We start from the raw sequence: 27135 nt of genomic DNA on the forward strand, positions 1-27135 counted from the left end.
ATGATAAAACTTACTGACAGAAACAGTCATTGAAGTTGAAAACACTCTGATGTGATTACACACAACTCTTCTAGAACTGATTCAAACATTTTGCATCTTTTTTGTTAAATTCATACAATTTAGCACTGGTTTTTCATTTGATTTAGAGTCAGGCTTACTTGGAAAGATTTTTACCTCGGAAAAACTCTATTATGACTCAAAGCGAATCGGTACCTTATACAATTACCTAATAGTTTTTCTAACAATCAGCTACATTCAAACACATTTAAAATGACAAACTACACACAACTCAAAAGAAATAATTATCAAATAACATGCTTCATTTAACAATCATGGGTTGGATTCTATGAACCCTGAAGAGAAGAAACCTATGCTAGACATTACTCCCAGAATCCTTTTTTACATAATGTACTCTGCAAAATGCAGTTCCTGAGAATTTCTCTTGAGAATATAGTTTGGTTTGAGTTGAGAAAATTTGTCCATGAATAGAGCAAGAGTTTTGCAAGAGAAGGTGATTTCTGCCAATTCCATCGTCTCGCTTCAGTTCCCTGCACCACAATCCACTTTGTTTTCCCTTTCTGTGAGAGCTCTTTTCCTTTTCAATTGCAGAAAAGAACCCAGGAGTCACACAGCTGTGAAACAAAAACTGCATGGAATCATCTCTTACCTTCTGACAACTTCGGTCAATGGGATCTACTGGTGTTGATCTGGGATGAGTAACTCTGACATCATCTCTTCCACATTCTAGAACAGTCCACAACTCAGTAACAAGCGCTTTTATAAATCCTATGGGGATGATAATTCATTTTACTCACAAAGACTGTACCATACTCTGTCAAAAATACACAGCAACACCTGCAGCATGACATATTGTACATATACATATATGTACAATATGTGCATATAAATATTTATTGTATATTAGTGTATATTTATGATTGCATGTTTTTAAATTTTGATTGTTTTATATTGTATAAATTAAAATTTTAATGTGTTTTTAACTTGTTGTAATCCACCCTGAGCCTTTTGTAGGGAGGGCGGAATAGAAATACAAAGTAAATATGTAAATAAAATATTGGATAGAAGTTACATTTTCACTAAATGCATTTAGACATCACACCCACACAAACTGAGAAATTGCTCTGAATGCTAACTGTATATGCTGCACACACAAAGATTAGCACGGGACCAAAGAAAGAAACAAACAAGCATAAAATGATGTGTAGAAGGAGACATCTAGTACTGACAGATTATTAGTATGTTTTGTTTTGATCACTTATAATAAGACAAACTGCAAAAGATAAAATTACCAGAACTCTGTAGAGCTATAGCTCCTGATGCAGTTGCTGCCACTTGAGAAATGATTACTCCGTAGCCAAACTTTTCACATCCATTGACCTGACAAAAATTAATAAAACCCACATTAAGTTTAAAGGTCACAAACACGACTGCTGCAGTAGAAACACAGTTTACAAAAGAAGATAAACATAGTGGTCTTTGTATTGTCGAAGGCTTTCACGGCCGGAGAACGATGGTTGTTGGGGGTTTTCCGGGCTGTATTGCCGTGGTCTTGGCATTGTAGTTCCTGACGTTTCGCCAGCAGCTGTGGCTGGCATCTTCAGAGGTGTAGCACCAAAAGACAGAGATCTCTCAGTGTCACAGTGTGGAAAAGATGTAGGTCATTTGTATCTACTCAGGAGGGGTGGGGTTGAGCTGAGTCATTCTGTAAGAGTTTCCCAGGGTGTGGAATGCTAATGTCGGGAGGCTTCACTGAATCCTGAGGAGGTTCTTTTGCATATGGATTGGTGCTTGATGTGCTAATCTTCTCTGCAGGGCTATTGTCGGGTGTGGAGTGTTTTGTTGGCCTGGTGTTTTTCAGAACTGGAGCCCATGCTCTGTTCATTCTTAAGGTTTCTTCTTTCCTGTTGAAGTTTTGCTTATGCTTGTGAATTTCAATGGCTTCCCTGTGCAGTCTGACAAAGTAGTTGGAAGTGTTGTCCAGTATTTTGGTGTCCTGGAATAAGATACTGTGCCCTGTTTGAGTTAGGCTATGTTCAGCCACTGCTGATTTTTCAGGCTGTCCAAGTCTGCAGTGTCTTTCATGTTCTTTTATTCTTGTCTGGATGCTACGCTTTGTGGTCCCGATGTAAACTTGTCCACAGCTGCAGGATACAAATGTAGATACACAGCTGTAGATACAAATGACCTACATCTTTTCCACACTGTGACACTGAGAGATCTCTGTCTTTTGGTGCTACACCTCTGAAGATGCCAGCCACAGCTGCTGGCGAAACGTCAGGAACTACAATGCCAAGAACACGGCAATACAGCCCGGAAAACCCCCAACAACCATAGTGGTCTTTATATACACCTTAATTTGTTAACAAAAACAAACTATGCAATCTACTGTATCATTAGATCCTAACATTCTGATTTTATTATATTGTTCCAGCAGATTACAGCATAAGCAATAAAGACTGTTCAGGCAAAACAAATAGGAAAACTGCCAACATTTCAGGAAGTTACACTCTAATTGTTCTTTAAAATGGTTATATCTACCTGGAGGTTTTTTGTAAGTCTGCTGAACATGAAAGTCACATGCTCATTGATTGCTCCTGTGGTCTGTAGCAGCAAAAGCCCTTTTGGTGTGGCAACAAAATTTAGCAAGTCATCTAACAAAGTATCTTCCAATACAGCACTGAAAAATATACCCATAAAAATCCAAGTAAATAAACATTCCTACCCAACATAACTAACTCTTCTTCCTTTACCAAATGAATTGATAAAAGCTGTTACTTTCTTCACAAATGGCTCTTTGCAATACAATGGTGCTCTACCAGTATATGATCTCTGTTATGTAAATGGTTCATATTCAGTATTGCCTACACCAACCAATCTACCATCTGTCTGCAATTCATTCATTTAGAAAAGCATTTGTATGCTCTACCTTACACTGGAGCTGCTTCTCTAGAAGGTCTACAGTTTTTTTCCTGAATCTATCATGATAGGTTGTAAACTCTGCTAGGCACAAACACAGATGTCACAGAATACCCCAAGGTTTCAAAATGACACAGAGAAACTGAAACTGACTCTTCAAAACATTTGCTCTCCCACATATAAAAAAAGTTAAAACAGCAGAGTTAGGTTCTTGATTAAATGCCTACAGAATATAAAAATTGGGAAGGAAGTCTGTAAAGCACATAGGTAACTTCAGTCATGCAGCAAAATCAAATTGTCAGGTATAGGCAAATTTTGCTAAGGAAGGCAATATATACACCATTTATATACACATAAATTAGTTTATTATAAGCAATAGGAAAAGCCCTAGCTGTACGCAAGAATTCAGTCCCTGGATCATGCCCTTTGATTAGATTTATGTTTATCATACCTATAGCTTGATGCTGCCCAATTTTATTCAGAAATCATCCCTAGTAATTCAAGGGAATTTACTTATAAGTTAACATAGCTTTAGATGCAATGGGGACATAACACTGGCTCCTTTTAACAGTGACTCTTATAAACCAAGATCTACAGCTCAGGATCCAACCTTGAGAACACATAATCTGTCTCCCCAACCAGCCTTCCCCTTCCTTTGTAGGCATTAATCATTGTTTAAATGTCAAATCTGTTCTAACATTAATGTAATTGATACTAAACCTGGTTCTCTGTCAATCACAATCTGCAAATCTACATATGATGAAGATAAAAACTCTTGAGTAGATGTATTGTTGAAGGCTTTCACGGCCGGAGAACGATGGTTGTTGTGGGTTTTCCGGGCTGTATTGCCGTGGTCTTGGCATTGTAGTTCCTGACGTTTCGCCAGCAGCTGTGGCTGGCATCTTCAGAGGTGTAGCACCAAAAGACAGAGATCTCTCAGTGTCACAGTGTGTCTCTGTCTTTTGGTGCTACACCTCTGAAGATGCCAGCCACAGCTGCTGGCGAAACGTCAGGAACTACAATGCCAAGACCATGGCAATACAGCCCAGAAAACCCACAACAACCATCTTGAGTGGATGTTTTCAGTACAATCCTAGGCAGAGTTACGCCAGCCTAGGCCCACTGATCTCAATGGGCTTAGACTGGATTAACCCTACATAGAATTGCACTGTTTATTTTCAGGTCTTATGTTTTGTTGGCTTTTAACTGATACTGGATTTTATGGAAATTTTGTATTTTTACAGTGAACTTTGTTATAATTATTATATTATATTATATTATATTATATTATATTATATTATATTATATTATATTATATTATATTATATTATATTATATTATATTATATTATATTATATTATATTATATTATAGATGTTTTACCTGTGAGCCACTTAGACTGCTTAGTCATAGAAATGCATCATAGATCCTAACAATGAGCATAGTAAAACTATTGAGATAAGTAAGTGGGCGGTAAATTCAATTCTATTCTATTTTTTAAAAGAAATAGAACAAATATATTATTATTGCAGAATGAATCATAAAGTATTAGATTCATTCTGTGAAGCCAGTAAAATCTACTGGTCAGTTGTGAAGAGACGTAGGTCTATTATTATAATTTATGACCCACTGTTACCATTCAATGCTGTCAAAGAAACTGTTCTGCACATTCCATTGAATCCCATTCTTTACAAGAAGCTGGCTTCAAAACACCTGTTGTGGAGAGGACGCTCACATTTTTGCAAATTGAATGTTTTTATTTCAGCTGTTAATGTGCCACAACTGATTCATATTAGTATTTAGCAGGCATGAAAACTGGTAAAAGTTACATGATCTACCAATCTGTGTAGACATTTAAAAGGTTGGTATAAAATATAATTCTCCATTATGTTTTAATGAAAGCACTCAAAATATACTTGTATAGGTCACAATTTATTAAACTTTCAGCACAATCCTAAATGGAGTTGCACTATTCTAAGAGTGGAATCCTAAGCAGAGTTACTCCAGCCTAAGTCCATTGGTTTCAATGGGCTTATACTGAAGTAATTAAGCATAGGATTGCACTGTTTCACTTGGATCCACAGTACTGACAGCAAGACTGTCTCATCTCCTGCCTTCTGGTGCAGCCCACTGAGACCTGCTCCTGGAGTTCTGCTCCCTGGGATCAAGGGACTTTCACAAATAGCATAGTGGCAAAGCAGTGGTAGGAAAAAAACAGCAAAAATAATGCTCTAGTACAGCACTGCAAGGAAGATTCTCTTACCATAAATTATCAAAAAACAAAAATAATGGCCTTCGGTAAGAAACAGAAGTCTAGAACCTGGACCATTGATGGCCACTTGATTGAACAGGTACAGACCTTCAAATATCTTGGTACAGTATTTCATGCCTCTGGTTCAAAAAAAGTGCATACTGCCCACACAGCAGATATTGAGCAAAAGTCAGCTCACAAGATTTCTCTGAATAAAGGGTGGACATTACATCCCTGCTGCCCTAAAACTCTTTAAAGCCAAAACTTTGACCCAACTCCTATATGGAACCATGATAGGGGCAACATCATCTTCTTTTGCCCTCCTTGAGCATGCCCAATCAAAGTTCCTAAGAGCAGCTTTGCAAGTCCCCAATTGCATACCAAATGCATTGCTACATCTGGAGACAGGCACTGTCAGAGCGGAAGCTCAAGTGTGCCTTGCCTCTTTAAATTATTGGCTTAAGATCAGCTATTTCGGGCAAGGCTTGACCCCACTGCTCCTTCAGGATGAATATTAATCTGGATGGCTTAAGACAGTCCTTTGCAAACTTGTAATACTCCCCCACTGTCAACAAAAGTGCCATTTCCCTAGTGTATGTGCTATTACTTAGGAAGAGTTTTTTTTTTTTTTATGTCATTTATAGTCCACCTTTCTCACTGAGACTCAAGGCAGATTACACAGTATGAAATTAGTACAATCAGTATCAAGTACATTTCAATACAATATCAAGGACATTTCCATAAACGATGCCATAGGGTAAATAGATAGAAGTTCAAAAGACATAGTATCAGCAAGAATCCAATACAGAGTAGAAAAAATACTGAAGCAGAACATAATTATGTTATATACTACGCCCATTTGAAAAATCTCCTGCAGTAACGTACTACTTTTTCTTTTGCGGAATAATTACTGCAAAGTTTATTCTTAAAATAGTAACTCTTCTGTAGCTTGACAGTAAAATAAATATTTCATCACTTCATGTTGTAAATAGTCACTGGATACTGACAAAAATGCCCAAAAAAGTTGTTGCGGAGAATATTTTTAATATCATTGGTAGGAACAATAGCAGTTTTATTTAAAGTTCATATATACTAAACACTGTGAGGTCTATATTAATTTTCCAATAAGTCTTGGATAGACTAATGGCAGCATACAAAAATTAAACAGTGTGTAGCCTATTCATTTTAATCTCACATCATTATTATGGAAAAATTATGCCAGTAAGTAACCAACACAGAAGGGCACAACCTAGCCAGGTGTTTAATAAGAAAAAGCACAAATCATTTGATCAACCCATTAACAATATCACTCTTAGTTACCAGACAGCACCAGACAGGACCTTGTCCAGAACAACACAACAAAGAAGAGGAGACAGGATAAACAGGGAAAGAATACAAATTAATTCCAGACACACATACTTAAGGATTAGTTAAAGAGTTATGTCAAAGGCTTCAGAGGAAAGGTCAGTTTTGAAACTAAAAAGCTCTTGAAATTCTCCACATACCTAATAATAACCAAGACACTTTGTCAGAGAATATTTTCAATTTTAAAATATCTTCTAAATTCTATGTATGCAAATGTACGTCTGAATATAAAATAGTACTTACAAACTCTGTGATTCTTGATTTACTGATGAAATACAGTCTGTCCCAACTATAGGAGTAGAAATTCTTTCTGAAAGTAAATTAGTCTGTAAAAAATAAAAGTAAAAACTGAATAAAATCTAGACTACCACATTAGTATTTGACCAACAAAAACATAGCATGCTGCTTATATTTAAGTATGTCATCCATCATAAAGTAATTCTCTGGACATTTTATGGAAATTAATCTTCATTAAAAATCTGCTAACAAAACCTTGCAAGGATCAGTGTCTACTCAGGGCATCTTTACACTCTATACTAATTAGTAAATTCATACCAATATACTGTTTGCAACGATGAACTTGCTCATGTAGTTGAAAACCAAGGCTAATCAAAGCTCCTTGCACTATATACATGCAGCAGAAAAGACATCCGTAACTTTCACTTAATACAGGGAAATATCCAGCGTTGTGTTAAACACAGATTTATGTTTTAAGGTATCACCTCAATTGTATAAAACGTTACTATTTCATGATGGAAAATACCAAGCAGGGATAAATACATTTATCTGGATATTTGCAGATTTAGGCATAAGGATATGATTACCTTTTTCCAAACTTCTACTATACATTCATGTAAACAATAAGGTAGAAGCACTTCTAAACCTTCACAGGTACTACACATCTGTTGGCAAACGAAGATGAAAGCACTTCTGAGGACTGGCAACATCTCAGACCCAGACAAGACTGAAATATCTTCATCCTGAAGCTTCTTTGTAAATTGAACTATTGTATGTGCACCCCTCAGGCTACAAACAATGCAAAAAAAAATTAAAGTAGCTTATTGACTTGGCAAAATTAATATAATACGAAACATTTTTAGTTAGTCATTATAATGGTAAATGCATCCTCTATCATTCAAGATGTCTGCAACTTGTTCAGGAAAAAGACTTAATGCATGCAGCATCTTCCCATGAATGTATTTATCAAAATCAACGTTTTTTTCCCCAATCGACCACCTGTTTTATTTATTTAGCAAAATACCTAGTTAGCAAAATCACCAACAGCTTACTAGGCAGCCCTCCCAAAGGGTATCATTTTTTAAACATAAAAGCACACGAGGAATATTTTGTATGGAAAACTAAACATCAGATATCTATGCAATGTCATACAAGGTACTGGATGCAATGTTAGTACAAGCCATACAGAATATGAAATCGTAAGGTTAACTTTAAAAAAAAAGAATGTGCATATACATAAGACTTTTTAAAATGCTACAGCACTGGATATCATTCAGTTATACTGATTGCTAAATAGGTAAGGCCATATGACCTGTTGATTTCTGTTTCTCCCTTTGTCGAAGTCTGGAGGACTTGGAACTATTTCAATTTGTCATATTAGTTATATCTGACGTTAAAAATCTGTGACCTTCTTATCTGCCTGTCTTAAGTCTGATCTTAACTGAAAGTTTCTAGTGTGGTATCAGAAAAGGCTCACCTCACAGGATGCTGAATCTGTAGTATAACAAGAAAACAAAGGTCTATTTTATACAGAACAAAAAGATTGCTATACATGGGGATGTTGTAATGTTAAGACAGACTATTCTAGCTGTTCTCATAGAATACACGGTACAAAAATCAAAGCTTTCCTAAGGTCACACATGGATAAGGAAAGAATAAATGAAAGAGGAATTTTTAGAAAATATGATGGAAGTCAGAGTGATTGTTCTATTTTCTCCAATAGGACTGAGAGAATTTCCACTAGGAACACAAAATTAGATATATGAGATTTAGCTTGTGTCTCTCAAAAAGTCCATCTTCTCACTCTTGCTGTTCACCATATCAGGCTACTAATTTATGCTATCTGGAGATTAAGAGAATGCTGGTGATATCCAGTACTACATTTCATTATCGAAGACTCCAAGGGAATATATACTGCGAACCATCCACTGCTTAACGTATGATCCTATTGGGTAGTTTCTATGTTGTTTAATATGTCAGTCTTATAATTTCTTATGATCTGGTTCAGCATCTCTTCCACTTGCGTTGGATTTCTGCTGGTTTAAATCTTTACACATTTGCACTTATGTATCCTATTATATTGTTTATTGAAATGTCTTTGAAACTGACTATACCGACTCACATTGAGTTTCAGTGAAAAAGGTGGACTCTAACATTAAAATAAAATAAAATTAAAACCAATGCTTAGTAGTTATAGTCAAGTAGTCAAGGGAAAACACATTTCAGGATAGCCAATATAGTAGAAAAGAATAATTTGCCAATGTTAAACAGAGTAAGTTTCGCAGATTGTGGTAAGAGTTTAGGGGTGCTATTGGACCCACCCTTGTTAACTTTGTTTGGGGGTTGGGGAGAGGGTTTGATCAGAGTGTCTTCTTTCTATTACATTTGCTCTTAAATTGCCTCCCTGTCTGACCTCACTACATTGATCTATGCTACCATAACCTCTAGGCTGGACTATTATAAGGTACTCTACATGGAGCTGTCCTAAAAGAAATCTAGGTAATTCATTCAGTGCAGTATGTGACTGCTTGTTTTAACAAGGATGTTCATGTTCATGTTCATGCCTATTCTGAAACAACTACAATGACTGCTTCCAGGCTCAATTCAGGGGACTGGCTTTTCTAAAGCCATTCACAGCCTGGGACCTACATATCTGAAGAACCACATCTTATCATTTAATAAGCCATTCTCCATTATGATTTTGTAGAATGGCTTGCCAAAAGAGGTTATGAGGACAGTTCTATTCCTAGTTTTTAGGATGGCTTACAAGACTGTCTTGATTCAACTTTAAAAGGTTAAGATTAGACATGGGCACGATCCAAAAAAAATACCGATCAAGCTGTTCGTGAATCCACGCTGGTGATGAGTCCAGATCACCGATTCACTCCGATCAAGTCCCATTTCCGATCTGGGATCGGAGGGGCGCCCCCCACACACACACACTTAGAGCAGATGGGGGGGAAAGTTTTTAACCCAGCGAAAAGCTGCCTCCCCTCAGTGAGGGGACGTTTTCTCACACACACACATGCACGCACTTAGAGAAGGGGGGGTGGAGTTTTTAACCTTGCGACGAGCCGCCTCCCCTCAGGGAGGGAACGTTTTCTCTCACACACATGCACGCACTTAGAGCAGAGGGGGGGAGTTTTTAACCCGTCCCTACCTGAAAATAGAGAGAGAGAGACCCCGTCAACAAGTTTCAGCCAGCTTTTTTAAAAAAGCAGGGATAGAATCCTCCATCCCACCCAGTTTTAAAAGCAAGCACCCAGTCTTCCAAAAGCATATTTTAAACAGGAAGAAAGTAAAACCAGGATCCACACGGATCCTCGCGGATCCTATGGTTTTTTAAATAGGAAAAACACAAATGAAACATCAAATCACATACCAACTTCTTGCAAAAAGCAGGCACTGGGCTGAGAAGCCAGGAGGAGAGAGATATCTCTTTTCAGTTAACTCTTTCAGCACTGAATGAACTCAGGAGAGGAGCGCAAAACAGCTTGATAGCTGCTCTCAAAGCAAGGGGGTTTTGAAAGAGTTAACACTGAGAAGAGCTTTTCCTCGCTAGGGGAAATATTATCAAGTTTCAAACAGAGCTCAGGCATTCCCCTGCCTCCGTTGCCAGGGGAACAGATTGTTGGCGCCGGAATGTTTAGCTTCCCAGTCCTATCACAATCGCCCCAGAGTCCCGACTGCTGGATCGTTTGCCGTGGAAGACAACGATCCACCAGGTCACGATTGGGAGATTGCCATTATCGTGGGTTTTTTTTTATCGTAATCCAGATCGTGCCCATCTCTAGTTAAGATTGTTAAGCTTCCTAGTCTTTAGAGTGACCATATAGTTGCTGAATTTTTTATAATCTTAATCATCATGTCATTTTATTGATTAGTATTTACTTAAGTATGGTGACGGACTGATGGTATGGTTTGTACTCTAAATAGCACACTGATTCTGAGTAAAGTAAAATAAAAATGTTTGAATGAAATAAAGAAATAAAAAAGCCACAATTTTAAAACCAATTACTGGACATACAGTAAGCCCAGAAATACAGAAATATGGTCAGTGATAAAAGATTTTAAGATAGCACACCAAGGATGAGCTGAAACATGGTATGACTACAGGTTTAGCTCATCTGAATATGCAATGGAGTATGCAAGCTATTTACTCAAGGATTCAAATAACAGTAGCCATACACAGAATGTATTATTGCTATAGCAAACTATCATCGTATCTTGCTATTTCATAAAATTGTTTTAGTTATTTCAGGATAAATGTTTACCTTCCCCTGTCTGTGGCAGAGGGCTTTTCACCACCATAAAGAAGAAGCGAAAGTCCATCATCTACATCAGCAATCCTCGCCAAAATATCAGCTATATGTACTAAAGTCGTTTCCCGGCAATTCAGATGCACCTATATATATTTAAGAACAACTCTGATGATCAATGGATTGAAGATCTCTTCTGCAGCCCTTGTACAACCGAAGTATGACAAAATCAGGAATTCTTATAGTAAATCAAGAATGTGTTAATGAAATAGGGGTGATTCTGTCAATGTGTTTCTGAGACCATTGAAAAAGTTCCACTAACTAAATGAAACTGGTATTATTTATCAAATAGTATTTTTCAGGATTAATTCACATGCATACAAAATAAAAATGGAAAGAAATAAGACTGGTATCAGAGAAAATATATTTAGAACTGAGGTGTACCCGTAAGTATCAAATTATTGTCATTTCTCCATTCCCTCACTAAATGTATGCACTGAAGTTGTCAATTCTTGTTCAGAAGTATTCCTTAATTTCACTCCCTCTCTGCTCTTTCTCAAAAATCCAAGTTTAATTCTTAATAATAGCTTCTGTAACTTGATTACAGTTCAACAATACACTTTATTCCATTCTACAGCGTACAAGGAATTTAATACTGAATTTATTTAAAACACTACCAGTTTTTAACTGCATCTTCAAAATGAGATGCTTATGAAAAGGATAACCCTAATGCCCAAAGGGGTTGAATGCTTTTTCCAAAATAGCCAAATACCTTGTCCCAAAAAGACATATCTAGGCAGGGATGCATGTTCTTGTATGTGGATTCTTTGCTGGAACAGGAACTGCACATTTATACCAGGTGTATACCATGTAGAACCATGAACAAGACATCCAATACTTTGTTCATTTAAGCAGTACTGTCTATCTGGCCTTGCAGATTTGAACTTCCTCAGCCTACTAGTCATGTGCAAGACCCTTCTACATAACCTCAAATGGATTATTCCCACTATATTTTTTCATAATAGTTTGATTGACATTTATTTAGAAGAAAAGCAACATACCTCTTTTTCATTCAATAAATGATTTATTGGTTGAAGAAGTGCCTCTATCACTGTATTAGTGTACAAACATTCAGTTGCACATTCTTTGTGACCACAAAGAATTCTTAGCACATCAGTAATAAGTCCAGCAGGGGAATAATTGCCTGAGAAACAAAATAAGAGTTGTTTTAAAATATTTGTGAACAGTTTGATTTATGCAACTAGATAAGTCACAAAAATTACTCTGTTCTCTTTATCAGAACTACTACTTTGAATTCCAGCCAGGTTTCAACAGCCATTCAGCCCTCACATTGCATAATGTGTCATAATACATAAAATTAAGAATAATAAACATAAATATTACCTGTATGTACAGTAAGAGCCTTTGGGCAATTAGGGGAACAACAGATAAGTCGAATAAACATTACAACGAGGTCTGTTACAGACATCAAATCTATGAAAATCAGAGCAAGAAAATATATTTATAAATTAGCCACCATGAATAATATTTACAAACAAATTCAAGATAGGTCTCTGATATTGAACAAATTCAAGATAAATTGATGCAGTTTTCCTTAAGGTTTCTACAATTTCACAAACTGAAGCAATTCATCATTCAATTATTTAAATAGCCCCTTTGATTTAAATAGTTAGGCCATTACTGGGAGACTTGTTCCAGATACATGATGAAAATGCTTCACAAAGTACTTCAATCCAAGGTTTATTGTTTTAAACATATACCACAAGAGAACAAAGAAAACAGTGTTGCACTTACCTGTAACTGTTGTTCGTCAAGTGTCTTCTGTGCAGGTACACACTGGACTCTGCACAGGCGTAGGCCAGACTTGGAGAGATTCTAAAGCTCAAAAAATCTAGAGGGCGCTCCAACCTAGCAATGTACATGTGCAGTCTTTCCCGCCAACCTGCATTGAAAATCAAAGCGCCCTCTTCTTTCCCTCAGTTCTCCTGAGCCGCTGCAGAACAAAAACTGAATATTCTCACAGAGGGCAGGAGGGAGGGAATGTGGGCCTGAACAGAAGACACTCGATGAACAACAGTTACAAGTAAGTGCAACACTGTTTTCATCATCGTCCTTCAGTGCAGTCCCACATTGGGAGTATAACAAGCTACTCACCAATGAGGGAGGGTATGAGACAGATTCATTTGAATAGAGACTGTAGAACAGCCGTTCCAACTGCTGCATCAGCCCAAGAATTCTTGTTAATTGAAGAGTGATGAATGAATGTGCTTGCTGATGACCAGGTGGCAGCCTGACAGATGTCTTCAAGTGAAGATCCCTGAGCGAATGCCGCTGATGAGGACTGGAATCTGGTGGAGTGTGCCTTCACAGTCACTGGGCAGGGCACCACCATCTTCTATGATTGTCTGATGGCTGTGACTACCCACCTGGAGAGAGATTACTAAAACACAGGGACCTTGCAGGGACCATCATAACAAATAAACAGAGTCTTCGATTTACAAAAAGTTGTCATTCTTTTTAAGTAGTACAATACTGCTCTCCTAGTATCTAGAGTATGGAGTGTAGGTTCTGACTCCACAGTGGGGTTTGGGAAAAACATTGACAGGGTTACTTTCTGGTAGAAGTGAAATTTAGAAACCACCTTGGGCAGGAATTCAAGGCTAGGCTTGATCATCTTCTGTGGAAAAAACAGTAAAAATAGGGAATCTATTCCGAGGGCTCTTAATTCTCCCACTCTCCTAAGGGAGGTAATGGCTACTAGAAATGCCACCTTCCAAGACAGTAGGGCAATAGAGGAATGGGCCATAGATTCGAACGGTGATAACATAAGTTGTGCCAAAACCAAAGATAGGTCCCATGGGAGAACTGGGGAAACCCTGGGAGGGAAAGTATTATTATTATTATTATTATTATTATTATTATTATTATTATTATTAAAGAAATTTTTATTGGGTGAGTAAAAATTAATATTACAGATTTTCAATTAAAACCCTCAATTAAAACCCATATTCTCCCACCCTTTTCCCTCCCCCCTTAATCTAAGACTTCCAACAGTTTTCCAACCTGCTGTCTGAATCTACTACTTATATCCCCTTTTCTATTCTTAACTATCTTAACACACTAGTAAAATAGATAATATATATTAGATTGAACAAAACCTAACATCAAACTATCAGTTACATTGTTTCTAACTTATATCCTCTCTTCTCTTGTAAAGATCAGTATCTCCTCCTTTCTGCAAAATTAATAGTTATCTAACAACCATAATTGTCCCTTTACGTCCCACTTCTTTTCCAAATACTGTTTCAGTTTACCCCAGTCATTAAGAAATTCTTCTGGTTTCTGTTCTCTCAACTTTCTCGTCATTTTATCCATTTCTGCCATGTACTGCAATTTTTGTATCCAATTTTCAATAGATGGTACTTCTTGCGTCTTCCACTTCTGAGCATATAAAATTCTTGCCGCTGTTGTCATATAGAATAATAAAGTTCTTTGTTGCCTGGGAATCTCTTCTAATTTCAGATTTAGCAACAACAGTTCTGGGTTCTTATTTATTGGTATTTGTAAAATTTCAGTCATAACTTATGTAATATCTCCCCAGAACTGCTTTGCTTCCTCACAGGTCCACCACATATGATATAATGAGCCTTCATGGTTTTTACATTTCCAACACTTGTCTGACATTTTGTTGTTCCCATATGCTATTTTCTTCGGCGTTAGATACCATCTATATATCATCTTATAAACATTTTCTTTAATATTGGTACAAGTTGATATCTTCAATATATTTTTCCACAAGTATTCCCATGCCTCCATTGTTATGTCTCTATTACAATTTATAGCCCACCATCTGGACTTTAACAGTTTCGTCTTCTATATACCATTTTAACAAAATCTTATAGACTTTAGAAATCTTTTTCTTGCTTTCTTGTAGTATACTTTCTTCCAATTCAGAGTTTTTTCCATTTAAATCCCGATTTTAAACGATCCGAATCATATAAGTCTTTAATCTGTCTGTATTGGAACCATCCATAGTGAGAGGATAATTCTTCTCCTGTTTTAAGTTTAATCATATTTTGCTCCATTTTCAACACCTCCTTATATGACAAACATTCCTCTCTGTTGTAAATCGTTCTCGGGTCAATAACTTCCAGTGGCACCACCCACGTCGGGATACCCTCATCCAAATATTTTTTATATTTTTGCCAGAGGCTTCGTCTAATATAATGATGCAGGAACATAGAGTCCGCTTTAATTTTGTCATACCATAAGTATGCATGCCATCATCGTCTTGTATCCTTCAAGTGTTAAAAGTTTAAGATTCTCTAAAGACATCCATTCCCTGAGCCACACCAAACATATTGCTTCATGGTATAGTCTTATATTTGGTAATTGTAGTCCCCCTCTTTCTTTGGCATCACATAACACTTTCATCTTCACTCAAGGCTTCTTTCCTGCCCATACAAAGTCTGATATTTTCCTTTGTCACTTATCAAATTGTTTATTGTCTCTTATTATTGGTATTGTTTGCAATAAAAACATAATCCGTGGTAGTACATTCATTTTAATTGCTGCTATTCTTCCCAGCCATGACAAATTCAACTTATTCCATTTGATTAAGTCTCTGTATATTTGTTGCCATAGCTTTTCATAATTATTCTTAAATAAGTCAGTATTTTAGCAGTAAGTTCTATTCCTAAATATTTTACTTTATGTGTTACCTCACAATTGGTAATTTCCATTAACTCTTCTTGTCTTTATTTCACCATATTCTTGCACAATAGCTTAGATTTTCTTTTATTAACATAAAATCCAGCCAAATCTCCAAATTCTTTTATCTTATCCAACAATCTTGGCATGTTTTGAATTGGGTCTTCTATAATAACCATTACATAATCTGCAAAGGCTCTGACTTTAAATGTAAATCCCTTAATCTTCATACCTCTTATGGCATCATCCTCTTGTATCTGCATCAATAAAAATTCCAATATCATGACAAACAACAGTGGAGACAATGGGCAACCCTGTCTTGTGCCCTTCCGTATTTCCAGTTTCTTAGTTAATTCATCATTTACTACAATTGCTGCACATTGGTCTTTCCAGTCCAAATCTAGCATCATAGAAGAGATATCGATCTTTACCTTTTTGGCTCTTTACTGGGTTGTAATCACTGTTTCTGATATTCAAATTAGTTCATTGGTGTTACTGAAGCTTGGATACGGTGGTCCTATGCCAATTCAATGACTCCAAAGCTGCTGCAGAGATTACAGCCACCCGTCTTAGAGCGGGACCTCAAGGCTGAAAGGGAGTCCTTTATTCAGAACCCCCCCTCAGCCGAGATCTACTCACTCTCTGGGTCTCAAGCGTTTTTGCCTGCTCTTCGCCTGAAAGCAGGGGGCCGTGGGTGATCTTGCACCCCACCAGCCCAGACAAACAGCAACTTGGACAGCCCAGCTCCCTGAGCTGCTTCAGACCTCCATGATCCCCAAGCCGGAAGTCGGGAGGGAAAGTATTATTGACCCCCTTTAAAAATTGCTTGGGCACTAGATGAAAGAAAGCTGTTCAGCCATCTATAGATTCATGGAAAGCCGAAACGGCTGCCAAATGAACCTTAATAGAGGAAGCTGATAAGCCACCCTGTAACAGTTCCAGGAGGTAATCAAACACCCTGGGGAGTGGAGAAGAAAAAGAGGAGATCCTCCAATTCCGAGTCCACCTTACAAATCTTCCCGTTCAACACCTGATATTGTCCAGTTTTCTACCCTCCTTATCAATCAGGATGAATGAGACCCATATTTTTGTTAACTGTACCTCCTCTGCATCTAATGATGAAAGGCAGGGATGCGTAAACAGGAAGGCACAGTCCTGCTATTTCAATCTGTAATGTTGCTCAATCTTCCAAGCAGTAGCTGGGGTGGAGGCTGGCTTCTCCCACATGGTATGGGCAATATCCAATAAGTCCTCTACAGTCCGGAAGGCTACAGATGCTGGGGACTTTGAATAGAGGGACTGTAGTACCTTATTCTTAGGCTTTGCAGAAGAAGAAGATACATCTAAATCCAGAGCCTTGGCCATCCTTAACATTTGCTCTGAGAAGAGCTGGTGTCAGTCCCTGGCAGTTAGATCCCTTAGTTCTCCATAGCAAACACACAGGTGATTTGGTTGAAGTAACATTTATTAGAGATCCATCAGTTCAGGTTGATCAGACAGTGGAAAATTGGAAGAGGTGACATGTAGAGGAAAAGTATGGTTAGTTACAAAGTGAAAGTCCCACCCCCCCAGGTTAGTAGCCCGTTGAAATTCTGGTGCAAATGCCAGAGACAAAAAGTATCAAAGTTTAGACTATGATATGAAACAATAGCAATTGAGGAATGAAATCATCCTTGTTCTCATGGCAGATATGATTCAGTCTAGCTGCATCTGGCTCCAAGGCCGCTGGCTACAGAAGTGAAAGTATTTAACTTCAAAGGAGAGATAACACAGTGAGCTTCTAAACAACAGATATTGAAAGGCACTCAGAACTCTTCACAGTGTCAGAGGAATACTAGGCAGCATGCAACACACCCATGGCATGTACTGCAGGCAGGCATACATGACAGCTGGAAGTCCTCTGTAGGTGATGAAGAGGAGGTATCTCCTACAGCTTCCTCCGGAGAAGGGTCTGAAGCTAGGTCAGAAATGATATCAGAGTGGGAGATGAGCTCTCCCTCCTCTCCCGAGTCTGACATAGTTTGGTGTTGTGAGTGGAACCAATGGGAGACAGATGCCGGTTCCAATGGTGGTGGTTGTGCCAGACTCACAGTTGGCTGAGATGAAGATGGTTGCAGGAAAGGCACGGTCTGAAGCTAAGAAACGAATTCCTGCCAATTCAGAGGCAGTCCTGAAGCTGGTGTAGTGTAAGGTCACAGTGGTGGGACCGCAGAGATGGAGGAAGGTGTCAGAACCAAAGGCTGCATTTGGTGCTGATTTCCAAATGCGCCAAATCAGGAAGTCATTGGTGCTGAGGGTCCTGGACCTGACGAAAACATTGGCATTGGAACCACAGTAGGCTGAGCCGGTTCCATACACTGTATGGCAAAAGAAGGGCCGAAGTCATCAGTGGGGCTCTCATCCTGCTCCTCATGAGGAAATCCATGGTTGGTGGAGGCAATGGTATTGCTGGTGGAATAGCGGCTTCCTCCTCAAGAATTAGTGACAAGGTGGAGGGCACTAAGCGTTGTTTGTGGTGGGCAGATGTCAAAGCAGACCTGTTTTGTATCCGACTATTTTGTCGCTGGTGGTTCCAAAGGCACCTGTTCCAAGCAATTCAGATCCAGGGAGCATCTCTTAGTCGGAACCATCTTGTGGGATGGACGTTCCAACGACTTCTTAGATACTGTTAGTTCCAACAGGCTGGTTAGAATCGATCCAGCTTTAATTTTTGGATCACTGGATCCAGGTTTAGGAGTCTTAGAAGGATCATCATGAGAAACAAGACTCTGCTCAACAGAGGATTTTGTTGTTGGCTTTTCTGCCCCTGAAAGCACCAAATTCCACATCACCACTTTGAGTAGTGCAGTGCGGTCATTACGGGCTTTTGAGGTAAACTTCTGACATATACGGCAAGCCAAAACGTTATGTGAGTCACCCAAACACAGCAGGCACAGGGAGCACTTGTCTGAGTGAGTCATCTTAGTATCACATTTTGCATATTTCTTAAGCAACACTGTTTGGGACATCGTGTCTGACAGATAAAGGCAAGAAGAGAGAAAAACTAAGCAAAGAGCAAAAGAACAACCTCTCTCAGAAGCAGTGAGAGAAGAACTGAGGGAAAGAAGAGGGTGCTCCAATTTTCAACACAGGTTGGCGGAAAAGACCGCGCGCCTGCATTGCTAGGTTGGAACACCTTCTAGAGTTTTTGCACTTTAGAATCTCTCTGAGGCTGGCCTATGCCTGCGTAGTCCCCAATGAGTGCCTGAACAGAAGGACAATGACAAACTTTGAGATATTTAAAATCTGTATGAGTTTTGATAAGCTTTCCTTCATCCTTGCCCAAGAAAGGTTTTAAAAGACATCTTTTCTTCCCTTCAAACCTAGGAACACTACAGGGATCCTGGCTTCGATTAGCAAAACTGAATGGAACCTGAACAGTTAAATAGCTTCCTGTGACCCAATCCTTATCACAGATTTGTGTAAATGTGCAAGTTACTCTTTCTAGACTGATAGAGATATACAATTTTCATCATGAGTTTTTGCCTCAGGCTCTCACAAACATTGCAATCCCTTTTTTACCCCTAAAGTATCAGCGACATACAATAACAGAATCAACCTGGAAAGAAATTTGGAAAAAAAAATTATTGTAAACAGTTTGCTATCTTTTGCAATCTAACCTTACCTTTTCTGTTTTTCAGTTGAATTGGAAATAGTTTCCTGCCTTGTTTATATATTAATAGTCTGCCTAAGAGGCTTAGGGAATGAACAAAATGTATATACTGTAATTCTTTTCCTGTGTAGAAATTCTTCTGTTTATTGCCTTAAAAGACAAGACAACATATGTCAATAAAAATGCTCCCTTTGTATATTACAGAGCAAACAATTACTACTACAAAGTAGGTATCAGTATATTCGTAAGGAAATGCAATTATGCAAGAACTAGTTTTGCTATATCAAGTGGGAAAATACACACAGATAGTAAAAAAGAGAAAGAGATGTTTTAATCAGAACACAATCTTTACTTCCATTGTCATAAAACAGAGAGCACACTGATACAAATTTTATTAAAACATATGCAGAAAAAAATACATGTCAGATACAGTTAAATAAATATTAGTCTGTATACACAGAAACATTACTTACTACTATGTGACTTGGAGAAAGAATGACACCTACAAGTTCCACAAACTACTGATTCACAAGCTTCTAAATAGGAGACACACTGCTCAATAGATGCAACAATCTGAGGAATAAAGTGACAAGTCACATGAAACGTAACAGCAAATGCCAGATCTTGTACAATTCTCTATAGAACAGAAGGAATTCAGCTTCAACATCCTTAGCTCATTTTAAAAAATGGATTTTAGCTGGCTGCACTGAACTGGAAAAAAATTTCACTGCCTTAAGTTCATATAAGTCTGCAGAATGTGACATCAAGCATGTGACAGCTAACCTTCCAAAGGGTTTCATTGTTTCTCAAAAATCCAGTTAGTAGCATACAAGTGAAAGTCATGCAAGGTTTCCGAAAGGCATCATGTTCTCCCCCCTTCCTCGCTATTTCATCTTTCCCATCCCCAAATGCCCCTTATATCCTCTCCCCCTTTCCCACTTCCTTCCCATCCACCAACATACCTTAATCTGCAACCCTGCAACTTTCTTTTTTCTTTCTCATCCACCAATCAACCAACCTTATCTGACTTCCACCTTCAACTATATTTATTTCATTTATACCCCTCATTTCTTCATATTGGGGACCCAAATCAGCGTACATAATTCTTCTCTCCTCACAACAACCCTGTAAAGTAGTGTTATGCCGAGAGTGTGCAGTTGACCCAAAATTAGCCAGTAAGCAGATTAGGGATTTAAACCTGGGTCTCACAGATCCTCATCTAAAACTCTAACCGTCAAACCACACTGACTATCACGGGGGCTGCTGTTGAACAGCAGCAAGCAGCTGGGCTGGGTGAGTCATGCAAGTTGTCCAGTGGTTGCTTTCAGGCATGGCCTCGATAACTCCTCATTCAGAGGTCAAAACAGCCCTGGAATGGGCTCTACCTCCTACTCCTGCCTTTTACAGACAGAGACCAAAGCTTGAAGGCTGGCAGTATTGTTATTGCCTAGCAAAAGCCACTGAGGGCATTCATTTCTGGAGTTTTGGCCATGCTCAGAATTAGATATATTGATGATGATACTACCCTGAGCTGTTTTAATCAATACCCTCTATCCCTTTATTGAAAAGCAAGCTTTAAAACTCTATACTTCTTTAACCCTGGTATCAAACTACCACAATATTGTATTTATGTGTCTTGCCAACACAGCATCACACAGAAAGGTAAGAGGTGGACAATGAGCCCCACTGTATAAGCTCAGGAATACAGAAGATCGTCGTCGTCCTTCTGTGCAGCCCCACATTGGGACTGCGCAGGCGCAGGCCAGCCGCGGAGAAGATTCTTTTAGCTTCTAGAAATGTGACGGGGACGTTCGGGCCCACCGCGCATGCGCGCCGGTGTTCCCGCCAATTTCGAAGTACAAGTACCCGAACGTCCCCGGCATTCCCTCAGTTCCTTTTTCGCCGCCGTTCGAAAAGGTTCTTCAGCTGTCGCTTGTGTCTTCCAACTTTCTTCTAGCTGTGAGTTGCCGTTTCCTTCTGACTGGGAAACGCCTCCACTATGTCCCATTCCGCTTTATTTAAAAAATGCCAACAGTGTGGCACTAAAATGACCCACTCTGATGGTCATGACCTCTGCCTCATCTGTTTGGGCGAGGGGCACGTCGTGGAGCGCTGTAAGTTTTGCATGGCCTTCACTCCGAAAGCGCGGAACGACCGCAAGGCCAGGCTCCGGGCCTTTCTTTGGGACGCCAACCTTCTACCGCCCAAAGCCTCTGGGTCGTCCGGGAGCAAGCCCAGCTCTGTCGCCCCCTCGCCGGCTCCTCATCACTCGTCGGAACCGCTCGTCTCGGCTCCGACGGAGGCGTCCGCTCCGGACGGGTCGATCGCCTCCGGTTCCGTGAGTGCTCCGTCCAGTCGAAAGGCGAAGAAACGTGCTTCTTCGAAGCCTTCTTCGAAACCTGTGGCCACCGAGGCTTCTTCGGAGCCCCCGCCGAAAAAGGCAAAGGCCAAGTCAAAGGCCAAGCGCCGTGCTCTGTCGCCGGCCCCGGCCTCGTTGGCTGGTTCCTCTCCTGGACCGGCCCCTCCTCCTGAGGACGTCCGGAGTCTCCTCCATACCCCGTCGCCTCCTCACACACCTCCTCCGGTGATTCCCGACGACTGCGAGTCGATCCGTGGATTTTCGGACGCGTTCCAGGAGTTTGAGCGCTCTCTGCCGTGTGCTCCGGTTCCGGCGGAGGTCTCCATTCCATCGCAGCCAGTCTTCTCGGTTCCAGCGCCGTTTCACCGGTCCGTTCCGTTGCCTGCTGCTCTGCCTCCTTGGCAGCCTGTCCCGGGCCTAGGGAACGTGGCCTCCTGGCAGGATTTTGTGGCTTGGATTCAGCAGTCCGCTTCCTTTCTGCCTGGTCCTTCGGTGCCCCTGGCCACGGTTCCGGCGCCCTCCACTCTGCCTCCAGCTCCGCCTGCCACTCAGCCGCGTCGCCATCTTTCGGCACCCCAGCCTTCTACCTCGGTTCCGGCTGACCGCCCGTCGGTTCCGACGCAGACCCCTGCAGCTTTCTCCGACTCCGAGGATGATGAGGGCTTGGCGTCTCCTTCTGAGTACTCGTCGGACGCGGCCTCTGACCCTTCCCCTGATGATGCTGTGGGGGAGCTCCGCTCATCGTCCCCTAATGACGATTACAGGGTGTTTGCAGAGCAGATGGTCCGAATGGCCGCAGCACTGGAGCTCGACGTCGCCTCCACGACCTCCAAACCCAAGAGTAAGCTGTTGGAGCCGTTGTATTCGGGCTCTCCTGCCTCGGTGGCGTTTCCTCCTGTCGAAGATCTCGTCGACAATGCCCTGGCACTCTGGCAGACCCCTGCTTCTGTACCGCCTACGGCCAAGAAGGTTGAGAAATATTATCGCCTCAAACAGGAAGATTGCCCTTACCTCTTTGCCCATCCGAAGCCCTCTTCCATCGTGGCCGAGGAGGGTCAGGCTCGGTTCCGACGGGGCTCCTCTTCGGCTCCATCGGATCGGGAGGGGAGAAAGCTGGATGGAATTGGTCGGAAGGTGTATTCTTCAGCTTCCCTGGGGTTCCGGATCGCCCATTTCCAAGTAATAATGGGCTCTTACAATCTTTTCTTGTGGAAGCGTCTGTCGTCCTACCTCTCTGACCTCCCCGACGATCGCCGTCACTTGGTCAAGGCTCTCCAGGCTGAGGCTTTCCGTTTGTCGAAGCAACAGATGACGGCTGGCAAGGACGCTGCCGACTCCGCGGCGCGTGCGATGGCATCCTCAGTGCTCTTGCGTCGGCACGCCTGGCTTCGATCTACTGCCCTGCCCCCCGAGAAGAAGGCCAAGGTCGAGGATTTTCCGTTTGAAGGTCCTCAACTCTTCTCAGAGAAAACGGATGAGTCCCTTTCTCTTATGAAGAAGAACCAGCAGACGGCCAAGTCGCTCGGGGTTGCGCCTTCGGTTCCGCAGACGGGTCCGAGATATCGGTACGGCAGGTTCCGGTCCTATCAGTCCCCCTACCAGCAGTTCCACCAGCGCCAAGGACGGTTCCCCTCCGGTCAATCCTATGGCCACCGTTCCTACTCTGGCCAGCAGCGCCACTCTTCGAGACGCTCCGGCCGGTCCAAGGGACGACAGCAGCCTCCTTCGCCCAAGCCCTCGACTTCAGCGCAGAAGCCCACGGTCTTCTGACTAGACCAGGACGCTTCCCAGTTGGTCTCCAAGGACGCTGTTAATGTCCTGTTCTTGGACAGGCTACGGCCTTTCTTGCCCCGTTGGCAACTCATTACTACGGATACCTGGGTCCTCTCTGTTGTGGCCCGTGGTTATAAGTTGTCGTTTACCACTGCACCCCCTCTTTTGCACCCACCCCGTTGTGCTTCTTGTTGTAATGTTGTGTTACAAAATAATGTTTTGGAGTTGGTTGCCAAAGGTGCTGTCCGGGTGGTCAATGTCTCTACTTCCCCTTGGGGGTTTTACTCAAGATACTTTCTTGTGGATAAGAAAGATGGGGGGTCTCGTCCCATTTTGGACCTTCGGGCCCTTAATACCTACTTGAAGGTGGAGAAGTTTAGGATGCTTACCCTGTCCCGGGTGTTGGAACTCTTAGAGTCAGGCGTCTGGATGGCCATTTTGGATCTCAAAGACGCCTACTTCCACATTTCCATCTTTGAGGGCCACAGGAAATATCTCCGTTTTACCTGTGGAGGCGCTGTCTATGAGTACACGGCCTTGCCCTTTGGCCTGGCCTCGGCGCCCAGGGTGTTCACTAAATGTATGGCCACCGTGGTGGCACATCTACGGTCTAGTGGCTGTTTTGTTTATCCCTATTTGGATGATTGGCTCCTGGTGGGTCCCTCCTCTGACTCCCTCCGGGCCTCTATCGCCCTCACCTTGTCCGTCCTAGACGGTCTGGGGCTAGTGGTCAATTTGGGGAAATCGGTCCTGTCCCCTGGTACGAGCATTAGATTCATTGGGGTCCACTTTGACTCTCTGCTGGGCCGGGCTTATCTACCCCCGGACCGCTTGAGCAGGCTGTCCTCCCTGGCCCGCCACTTCGTGCATAACCGGTTCCAAACTGCCCTCCTGATTCAAACGTTGTTAGGCCTTATGGCCTCCTCCACAGGGGTGGTGTGTTTTGCACGCCTGCGCATGAGGCCTCTACAAAATTGGTTTGTTCGGGTTTTCAACCCCCTCACTATGAGTCAACACCGTGGGTTTTCCGTCCCGAGGGTGATACAGCGGACATTGGTGTGGTGGACTGACCCAGAGAATTTGTCCAAGGGTTGTCCTTTTGGTCCCTTCCTGCCGGAGGTCACCGTCTTCACGGACTCTTCCAATCTAGGCTGGGGAGGGCGTTGTGGACACCTGTCTGCTCAAGGTGTTTGGTCCTCCCTTGAAATGGGCATGCACATTAACCTGTTAGAGCTTAGAGCGATCCGTTACTCCCTTGCTTCTTTTGCAGATGTCATTCGGAACAGGAGGGTTCAGGTCCTGTCGGACAATACCACAGCCTGCTATTACCTCAACAAGCAGGGAGGAACGGTCTCGCTCAAGCTCTGCAAGGAGGCGACTACACTCTGGACTTGGGCCATTGCCAACAACGTCCTGCCCAGGGCCATTCATATTGCGGGGGAGAACAACACGGCAGCAGACACGCTGAGCAGGGTGTTTTTGCCCCAGCACGAGTGGTCCCTCAACACGGTTTATCTCCACAAGGTTTTCCGCACATGGGGCACGCCTTTGGTCGACCTCTTTGCCACAGCCCACAACAGACAAGCCCCGCTGTTTTGCTCCCGGGCCGGGATTGGCCATCGTTCACTGGGGGATGCCTTCCAGATACCCTGGTCTCCAGGGCTCTTTTACGCCTTCCCGCCCTTCCCGCTCCTTCACAAGGTCCTCTCCAGGGTCAGGGCCTTCCGAACCCATTGTATCCTGATTGCCCCTCGGTGGCCTCGCCAGGATTGGTTCCCCCTTTTACTTTCCCTGTCACAGGGGCGGTGTCTCCCGCTGCCACACGCCCCAGACCTGCTACTCAGGGACGGAGTGTGGCATCACGATGTGGCAGTGCTAAATCTGACTGCCTGGCTCCTCTGCGCCCCAGACTAGGCCTCTCTACTAGGGTGCTTAATGTGATTCTGAATGCCCGAAAACCGTCTACCAGGTTGTCCTACCAGAGGAAGTGGTCACGTTTCTCTAGGTGGTTAGCCCCCAAAGGGGTTTCCCCTTTCACTTGCCCGCTGCCTGTCATTCTGGAGTACCTCCTGGACCTGTGCTCCCAGGGCCTGGCATTCTCCAGTGTTAAGGTGCACATGGCTGCTATCTCTGCCTTCCATGAGCAGATTGATGGGAGGACTGTGTTTGCACATTGGCTGTCCAAACAGTTCCTGAAGGGCCTACTAAAGTCCTTTCCTCCTAGGGCCCATCCTATTCCTCAGTGGAGCCTGACCCTGGTGCTCTCCCGTCTGATGCTCTCCCCTTTTGAGCCCCTGTCTACCTGTCCCTTGCCTCTGCTCACACAGAAGGTGGCCTTTTTGGTTGCAGTCACTTCCTCCAGGCGGGTTGGGGAGTTGTCTGCTCTGAGGTGTGACCCCCCCTTCCTGCAATTTTTCCCCGGTACGGTCATGCTCCACACTAGTATGCAGTTCCTGCCCAAGGTGGTTTCAAAATTTCACCTGCGTCAAAAGGTGGTCCTTCCTTCCTTTTTTCCTACACCCTCTTCCCCAGAGGAACGTACTCTACACACATTGGATGTGAAACGTGCTTTATTGTTTTATTTACATCGCACCAAGTGTTTCAGGAAGTCTCCTGCCTTGTTTTTATGTTACTCTGGCCCTCGCAAGGGCTCGCCAGCTTCTGCCCAGTCCATTTCTCGCTGGATTGTGTCTGCAATTAAACTTTGTTATCAGCAAGCTGGAGTTGGGTGCCCGTTGTCGGTTACTGCTCATTCTACTCGAGCACAAGCTGCCTCTGCTGCCTTCCTGCGAGGAGTGCCACTCCAAGACGTCTGCCAAGCTGCAACGTGGTCTACCGCTGACACTTTCATTAAACATTATTCCATAGACGTGAATGCACGCCGTGAATCCGCTGTTGGCACGGCTGTTCTGCACTCTCTGTTCTCATAGACACTCACACCCGCCCCCATTGGTGAGATGCTAGCTATTCTCCCAATGTGGGGCTGCACAGAAGGACGACGACGATAAACAGGGTTTCTCACCTGTAACTGTTGATCGTCGAGTCTCTTCTGTGCAGACACACATTCCCTCCCACCTGCCCCGCTGTGAGTGCTTGGTTTCTCCATTGTTTCTCAGGCGGCTCAGGTGAACTGAGGGAATGCCGGGGACGTTCGGGTACTTGTACTTCGAAATTGGCGGGAACACCGGCGCGCATGCGCGGTGGGCCCGAACGTCCCCGTCACATTTCTAGAAGCTAAAAGAATCTTCTCCGCGGCTGGCCTGCGCCTGCGCAGTCCCAATGTGTGTCTGCACAGAAGAGACTCGACGATCAACAGTTACAGGTGAGAAACCCTGTTTTCCATGCACACTTTTGTTGGTTCATGCAGAAGCATTGAGTACAGCCTGTACAGTGTGTTGCCCCATGGGGATCTGTATTGGCTGAACCATGAGAATCAACTGAATTGTAATTCTACTGGCTTGGGAAACATATAGCCAATTGTATTAGCATTTTCTTTGCTCACTCGATTGGTTCCCTCTCTCACCTGTGACATCCCTCGATTGGCCACTCTCCTTTCCCTTTCAGCCCCTGAA

The 27135-nt window shown here is 42.3% G+C and overlaps 1 protein-coding gene across 1 annotated transcript in view; it reads right to left on the reverse strand.

The window, feature by feature from the left end:
- Positions 1-27135, reverse strand: part of TBC1D32 (TBC1 domain family member 32) — a 184032-nt gene that overhangs the window by 127124 nt on the left and 29773 nt on the right. The window contains 10 exon segments of the mRNA XM_054976881.1: positions 668-786; positions 1311-1398; positions 2560-2698; positions 6796-6878; positions 7377-7578; positions 11064-11194; positions 12110-12252; positions 12453-12542; positions 19444-19581; positions 19905-20004. Of these exon segments, the coding sequence (XP_054832856.1) occupies positions 668-786; positions 1311-1398; positions 2560-2698; positions 6796-6878; positions 7377-7578; positions 11064-11194; positions 12110-12252; positions 12453-12542; positions 19444-19581; positions 19905-20004 (1233 nt within the window).

This window comes from Eublepharis macularius, chromosome 1 (assembly GCF_028583425.1).
Source record: "Eublepharis macularius isolate TG4126 chromosome 1, MPM_Emac_v1.0, whole genome shotgun sequence".
NCBI classification, from domain to species: Eukaryota; Metazoa; Chordata; class Lepidosauria; order Squamata; family Eublepharidae; genus Eublepharis; species Eublepharis macularius.